The sequence below is a fragment of the Sinocyclocheilus grahami genome, unplaced genomic scaffold, assembly GCF_001515645.1.
Source record: "Sinocyclocheilus grahami isolate Dianchi unplaced genomic scaffold, SAMN03320097.WGS_v1.1 scaffold286.1, whole genome shotgun sequence".
Lineage (NCBI taxonomy): Eukaryota > Metazoa > Chordata > Actinopteri > Cypriniformes > Cyprinidae > Sinocyclocheilus > Sinocyclocheilus grahami.
This window is the reverse complement of record NW_015505465.1, coordinates 97682-105107: the sequence shown is the minus strand read 5'-3', so window position 1 is coordinate 105107 and position 7426 is coordinate 97682. Positions and strand designations below refer to the sequence as shown.

Genomic DNA, 7426 nt, shown 5'->3' with positions numbered 1-7426 from the left:
TTTTACTGTCATGTTTCTTTCTTTTTTTTAATTTAAAGAAATAGTTCACCCAAAAATGATAATTTGCTGAAAATTTACTCGCCCTCAGGCCATCCAAGATGTAGATACGTTTTTGTGTCTTCATCAGAACAGATTTGGAGAAATTTAGCAGTATATCGCTTGTTCACTAATTGATCCTCTGGACTGAATGTGTGATGTAAGAATGAGAGACCAAATAGCTGGTATAAATGAATTTGTTGTTTTAACTTAAACCATTGCCTCTAGCCAAAACACCAGTCAATACATAATGCTTCCTCCAGTAAAAAAAAAAATCCATCCTCTGATGTCTCTGCAGAGGACCCATTGGTGAGCAAGTGATGTAATGCTAAATTTCTTCAAATCTGTTCCGATGAAGAAACAAACTTGTTTACATCTTGAATGGCCTGAGGGTGAGTAAATATCAATTTTGGGTGAACTATTCTTTTAAAATTAATCCTATTTTGCTATCCGAGTTTGAAAAGACAGGTTGTCTTTTTAATAGCATTTAGTTATGAATTTAAGAAGGAATGTTGGATTATGCTAGAAACTTTGACAAAAAAATCTGGATTTGGGTATAGTTTTTCTCCCCCCCTCATATCAATATTAAATAGAACCATTGTTTACAAATTTTTTTTTTTTTTGGCATAGGTGCATATAGAGTGATTTAGAATTAGAAAATACATAAACATTTCATAATACCTAACATGGCCGTAATGTTTTGGTATCTTTTGTAAAAACACCAGTCAATACATAATGCTTCCTCCAGTAAAAAAAAAAATCCATCCTCTGATGTCTCTGCAGAGGACCCATTGGTGAGCAAGTGATGTAATGCTAAATTTCTTCAAATCTGTTCCGATGAAGAAACAAACTTGTTTACATCTTGAATGGCCTGAGGGTGAGTAAATATCAATTTTGGGTGAACTATTCTTTTAAAATTAATCCTATTTTGCTATCCGAGTTTGAAAAGACAGGTTGTCCTTTTAATAGCATTTAGTTATGAATTTAAGAAGGAATGTTGGATTATGCTAGAAACTTTGACAAAAAAATCTGGATTTGGGTATAGTTTTTCTCCCCCCTCATATCAATATTAAATAGAACCATTGTTTACAAATTTTTTTTTTTTTTGGCATAGGTGCATATAGAGTAGATTTAGAATTAGAAAATACATAAACATTTCATAATACCTAACATGGCCGTAATGTTTTGGTATCTTTTGTACAATTCCAAGTTAATTAAAGGCACAGTATGTAATTTTCGCCGCTGGAGGGTTCGTATTCAAAATAAACAAATAGACAAAGGCATTGACTGATGACACTGTGACTGAGTGGAATCATGGGAGTTGTGGTCTTCATCCCCACAGCCGATTCAATCCGACGGGACTCGGGCAGAAATCATGTTCACGGATGAGCGAATTATTTATTAATGTAGTAGAATGAAGCAGGGTGAGGCTGAAAGCCGTTGAAGTGAAAAGAGGCCGCTGAACGAGCGTGACACATGGCTCGAAAGCAGCAGAGCTTTTATTATGCCACAGTCGACCGCTTCCACTCCTTCCGGTCGTGCGAATGTGGGGGGAAAAAAGCAGTGCTGTTTTATCATACTAGATACATTTGAAAGTTCTGTTATAATGCTACTCTGTGCGGTCGTCACCGGTCTAATAAAACGCATAACATATTAAAGCGTCTTTGGTGTTTCCATGTTCTCTACAAAACAAAACCGAAATGGAGGGATTATGACGTCATTGGCAGGCGACACAATGACACTATGGACACGCTCCGTGTCACTAGTTAAAATTGCTTATTTCTCTGGATTTAAACATTCTTCTGAAACATTTGGGATAATGTAAGTACACAAGTCAGCAAAATATATAACACTGTTCTAGTGGTTTTTGGATATTTTAATAAAATAATCTTACTGTGTCTTTAAGAAACACATTAAAAGTTTTTGAAAATCACATGATTTTATTTTTCAAGTACACAGTTGCATTAGGTAGCACAGTCCAATTGTAATTTCCAACACAGGATTTTTGCTGTCATTATACTATATTTGATGGTTTGTTACAAAAAAGTGTTGGTATTTGTTTAATAATGATCATTAATTGTAAATGGATAAATATGAGTTGTTCTCACTTGGTCAAATGACAAATACTGGTTCCAATGAAATACTCAGTTTAATAGCATACCTAAAAAAAAAAAATTTCATTTTGACTAATAGACTGATAAGGGGGCTGCTGGGTCATTGGGCTTATTGGTCAACACGGATCCCCTCCAAAGACTTAACCATGACCTTTCCACCAAGTTTCTCCACAAGACATGATGCTTCTCTGTCTGCAGGTTCATTAATTTGCCACTCAAATTTCAAACCTATAGGGAAAAAGAACAGGTTATCTTCTTTTCATTTTCTATAAAACTGCTTTGGAATAATGTGTACTGTAAGAAGCGCTTTAAAATATTAATTGTAACATTAAAAGGACCATAACCAACCTGGCATTTTGGCCTTAAGACCAGCCTTTGAGCTTGCATAGACCATTCTGCTCTTTAAGGAGGCGTTTTCAGGGGCACTGTGGAATAAATAAACACACAAGCAAGATGGTGAAAATAAATCGTAATGGCTGCTTCTTACTGAATGCATTTTGTGTTCCATTGTGCTGCTTTCTAAATGTTTTTCTATGAAAACATGCACTAGATGGACGTCTTTTACCATTGAATTAAAAAAATTGTACATTGGCTCACTTTTTTTGATTATGAGCCAATCTTACATATCCATGTTTGTTTCTGCTGGATGCTCAAGTTCCCACCAAAAATCAACTTCAAATGTCACCAATAAGCATGTATTGCCAAAGGAAGCATAGATTAGGTTTCAGTGGGATTTTTTCAGCCCATTCCTAGGAGACATTTTTGACAGCCTAAATACAGGTGCATCTCAATAAATTAGAATGTCGTGGAAAAGTTAATTTATTTCAGTAATTCAACTCAAATTGTGAAACTTGTGTATTAAATAAATTCAATGCACACAGACTGAAGTAGTTTAAGTCTTTGGTTCTTGTAATTGTGATGATTTTGGCTCACATTTAACAAAAACCCACCAATTCAACAAATTAGAATACTTCATAAGACCAATAAAAAAAACATTTTTAGTGAATTGTTGGCCTTCTGGAAAGTATGTTCATTTACTGTACATGTACTCAATACTTGGTAGGGGCTCCTTTTGCTTTAATTAATGCCTCCATTCGGCGTGGCATGGAGGTGATCAGTTTGTGCCAGTCTGTGTGCATTGAATTTATTTAATACACAAATTTCACAGTTTGAGTTGAATTACTGAAATAAATGAACTTTTCCATGACATTCTAATTTATTGAGATGCACCTGTATGTCCTCTTATTCTAAAAGGAGCCCATTGAAAATGGCATGATTTACACTTGAGATACTCTTAGTACAACTAAACAGTCACATGGAACACAAGCCATCATATGACTGCAAAAGTAGATTGATCAGTGAGATGCAAAGGCCTCATACGATAAGATGAAGACTAGGTCCTCCTTCACACTCTCCATGCTCGCATAGGAGCAGTCGTACAGGGCGTAGCGGCACTCATTGGTAGGAAGCTTACTGAGGATCTGCTTTAAGACATCCGAGTTCCCCACATCTTTGACTTTCAGGCAGTTTTCAACGTCCACTACGATGCTCTTTTGGTCTTTGCTCAAACACATGACCACAAGTTTAAACCTTTGCCCCACCTCAGTTCCTGTTTGGCGCACCCGGATTGCGTTATAGTGATATACCACCTCATCACTGATGGCTACACCTGAGGCCTGGGTGACATGGGAAAGAATAATGACAAAACATGCAGAAGTGATAACTATACAATTGGACTGTTAAGGTGGCATCTTCTTCCATCCAGATGACTTTGAGGAAAACATAAAGCAGATCATTGTATGAACCTCAAAAAATGATCTTTATTAGATTAGGCAGACATTTGACTACCACTAAACAATTTTTATTCTTTTTGAATCTACATTCCATAGGTATTTCCCATCTTTATAAATGCTTTAGTTTTATATATGAGGTGAAAATCTGAACCAGTTTGCAGCCTTCACATTCCATTCCTTTACAAACAAGTCAAAACAAGAAACCAAGTTACACCTCAAAACACTCTGGTGTGAGGAAACTCAGGAATGTCTCTGAATAACTTTTTGGTAACACTTCCCATTACAGTGTAGTTGTTTTAAATTTTACATGCTACAATTGTATTATTTTCCAACTTAATAGATCTAGTCAGACTTTCAGCTCACCCAGGAACCCCTATTACTACATTATTTAATGCTTAAAAGATTATAAGTTAGAAAGTCAAGAAATAAGTTCTATATACTATATGTGACCCTGGACCACAAAAGCAGTCTTAAGTTGCTGGGGTATATTTGTAGCAATAGCCAAAAAAAACATTGTATGGGTCAAAATGATTGATTTTTCTTTAATGCCAAAAATCATTAGGATATTAAGTAAAAATTATGTTTCATGAAGATATTTTGTAAATTTCCTACTGTAAATATATCAAAACTTAATTTTTTATTAGTAATATGCATTGCTAAGAACTTAATTTGGACAACTTTAAAGGCTATTTTCTCAATATTTTTTTTTGCCCCCTCAGATTCCAGATTTTCAAATAGTTGTATCTCGGCCAAATATTGTCCTATACAAACCATACATCAATGGAAAGCTTATTTATTCAGCTTTCAAATGATGTATAAATCGCAATTTCAAAAAATGGGGGGGGATTTTTTTTATTTTTATGGATTTTTCCTTTCCATTCAGATTAGTTCATGATTAGTTAGCTTTTTTAAATAAATAAATATTACATCTAGTTTCGTATTCAGTAAGAGGCCATAAAAATAGCAGGAATTAGCATAATGCTGAAATGCTCAAATAGATCAAATTTACCATGACACACTGTAGCACATGTACATAACACAACTGCATTGAATGAACATGTACACTGTGCAAAATGTACACTGAAAATAAAACTGCCCAAGTCTGGGGACTTACCATGGCTGACGCCTGTTCTGAGACGGAGGAGAAAAGTACGTTGTTGCCCTGCACAGTAAAGAAGCGTCTCAGCAGCAGGGGATCTGAACACACCCTCTTTAGAACAGATCAGTCCTGAATGACCTGACTTTCTACCTGCTGTGCGCAACTGCAAACACTTCTAATTACAGGATGATTGTGTTAAATATCCTGTTGTCGCCCGAATCAGATTATTTCTATTTTGTGTTTATGATAAGGAAGCCATAAAAGTGATGGTTTATGGCACATGTAAACGCTCAGAGGGGTGGGGGGATTTTTCCTTTCCATTCAGATTAGTTCATGATTAGTTAGCTTTTTTAAATAAATAAATACTACATCTAGTTTCGTATTCAGTAAGAGGCCATAAAAATCGCAGGAATTAGCATAATGCTGAAATGCTCAAATAGATCAAATTTACCATGACACACTGTAGCACATGTACATAACACAACTGCATTGAATGAACATGTACACTGTGCAAAATGTACACTGAAAATAAAACTGCCCAAGTCTGGGGACTTACCATGGCTGACGCCTGTTCTGAGACGGAGGAGAAAAGTACGTTGTTGCCCTGCACAGTAAAGAAGCGTCTCAGCAGCAGGGGATCTGAACACACCCTCTTTAGAACAGATCAGTCCTGAATGACCTGACTTTCTACCTGCTGTGCGCAACTGCAAACACTTCTAATTACAGGATGATTGTGTTAAATATCCTGTTGTCGCCCGAATCAGATTATTTCTATTTTGTGTTTATGATAAGGAAGCCATAAAAGTGATGGTTTATGGCACATGTAAACGCTCAGGTGAGTCAGATGCAGTTTGCAGTTGGAGACGGAACAAAACAGCCTTATAAGGAAGACAGAATCTGACAAAAACCCTTATTTGGTGAGAGGGGCACAAATGTTACGTTAGCACGAATGGAACGATCCAGGTGTAAAAATGATCGACACGTGACGTATAATCATGATGATTACTATAGACCAGCGAATTAATGTAGCCTATAATGTTAATAATGTTTCATGTTAACGATCAGTGTCTTCAACTGCTCAGTTACTCATAATGCAATTCTTCAGGCCCATTTCAGAATTGCGGGTGCAAATATAGCCTATATTTAGGCTATTAAATATGATGTTAAATGTTTGTCTGATCATATGTGTTAATGAATCATGTGTTTTTACTTGAAACTGGAACTTATTTCAAAAAGTTAAACTTTCATATAGGGGGAGAGTGGGGACGGTTGCAGAGAGGGGCAGTTGCAACATGGCTTATTTCTTCAATCAGGGAGGAGCTACAGTGATGATATTCATACTGCTCATGTTCAATGAGCCCCTCATCCTTCCTGGATGAAATCAGGCACATGTGACCATTCCTTCTACAAAAAATAATTTTCATGGTAAAAAAGTAGATTTATCATCAGATTTTTTGTCATATTAAGTTGTTTGCGTGAAGCATTGTAAAAACATATGATTTATATCTGTGTTTTATTAGCTTCTAATAGGCATAGCTAGCATGTGTCAAAGATATTGTGTCAAGCTAATATACCAAGTTTTATCACGGCTGTCAGTGTAGGGACAGTTGCAACACGTTGTTGCAACCGTCCCAACATGCTGTCCCTTACCATTCCATTGATGTAAAAGCTTGCCTTAACATTACATAATTGTAATTTGGATTAATAAAGACCCCCTTTCAATAGTTAGGTATTTCTCCTTTTTATATAAGTAAAAGTGGACTAATTTCCTTCACTCTCACCCTCTCTTTGTCTTACACACATACATGCATCACACACATTTCTGGTAGTCCATCGTATCTGATGATGACCTTCCTCCTCATTTGCGGTGCATCCTTTGATGACTATAGAGCCCTATCCTTGATCCACAAATTTTATTATAGGATTGGCAAATACAGTTAGAATTTGTAGGGGCAGGCATGGCTGTTTGTCTCCTTAGTCTTTTTTGTTGTTTCCTGTTATTTCTCTCTGATTCCAGCTGCACTATTCCTGTGTGACTGAGCTGCCGCCAGGTGGTGTGATTTGCTGCTAATTCTTCCAGGCATGAGGGATTAATTTGGCACTTCCTTAACGATATTTTAAATTGGTCTTTATATCGCTTTTTTGGACCCCCTGAGGAACGGTGGCCCTGATGGAGCTGACCATAAAGGATTAGACGTGGCAAACGATCTTGAGGTAGCCTAATAACGTGCCCAAGCCAGCGTAATTGATGCTCAGTGATTGTGGCTTCCATGCTCTTAGTTTGTCCTGGCAAGCCCTTCAAAATGGGGTACGCGGTCATAGCATGTAATCCCCAAAATTCGCTGCAAACACCCTATATGGAAACGCTCCAGTAACCTTAGGTG

General features: G+C 36.6%; 1 protein-coding gene across 2 annotated transcripts; it reads right to left on the bottom strand.

Annotated features, from left to right (window-relative positions):
* Positions 1-1956: 1956 nt before the first annotated feature.
* cfl1l (cofilin 1 (non-muscle), like) lies at positions 1957-5756 on the bottom strand. Of its 2 annotated transcripts, none has more exons than XM_016292491.1 (4): positions 5599-5756; positions 3531-3826; positions 2499-2575; positions 1957-2378 (listed from the first exon to the last, which is right to left on the bottom strand). In XM_016292491.1, exons 1-4 carry the CDS (start codon positions 5599-5601, stop codon positions 2260-2262), a joined length of 495 nt encoding a protein of 164 aa, XP_016147977.1. In that variant the 5' UTR covers positions 5602-5756; the 3' UTR covers positions 1957-2259. The 2 variants fall into 2 exon arrangements, with proteins under 2 accessions (XP_016147977.1, XP_016147976.1); XM_016292490.1 differs by lacking the exon at positions 5599-5756 and adding an exon at positions 5058-5213.
* Between the last annotated feature and the right edge of the window lie 1670 nt (positions 5757-7426).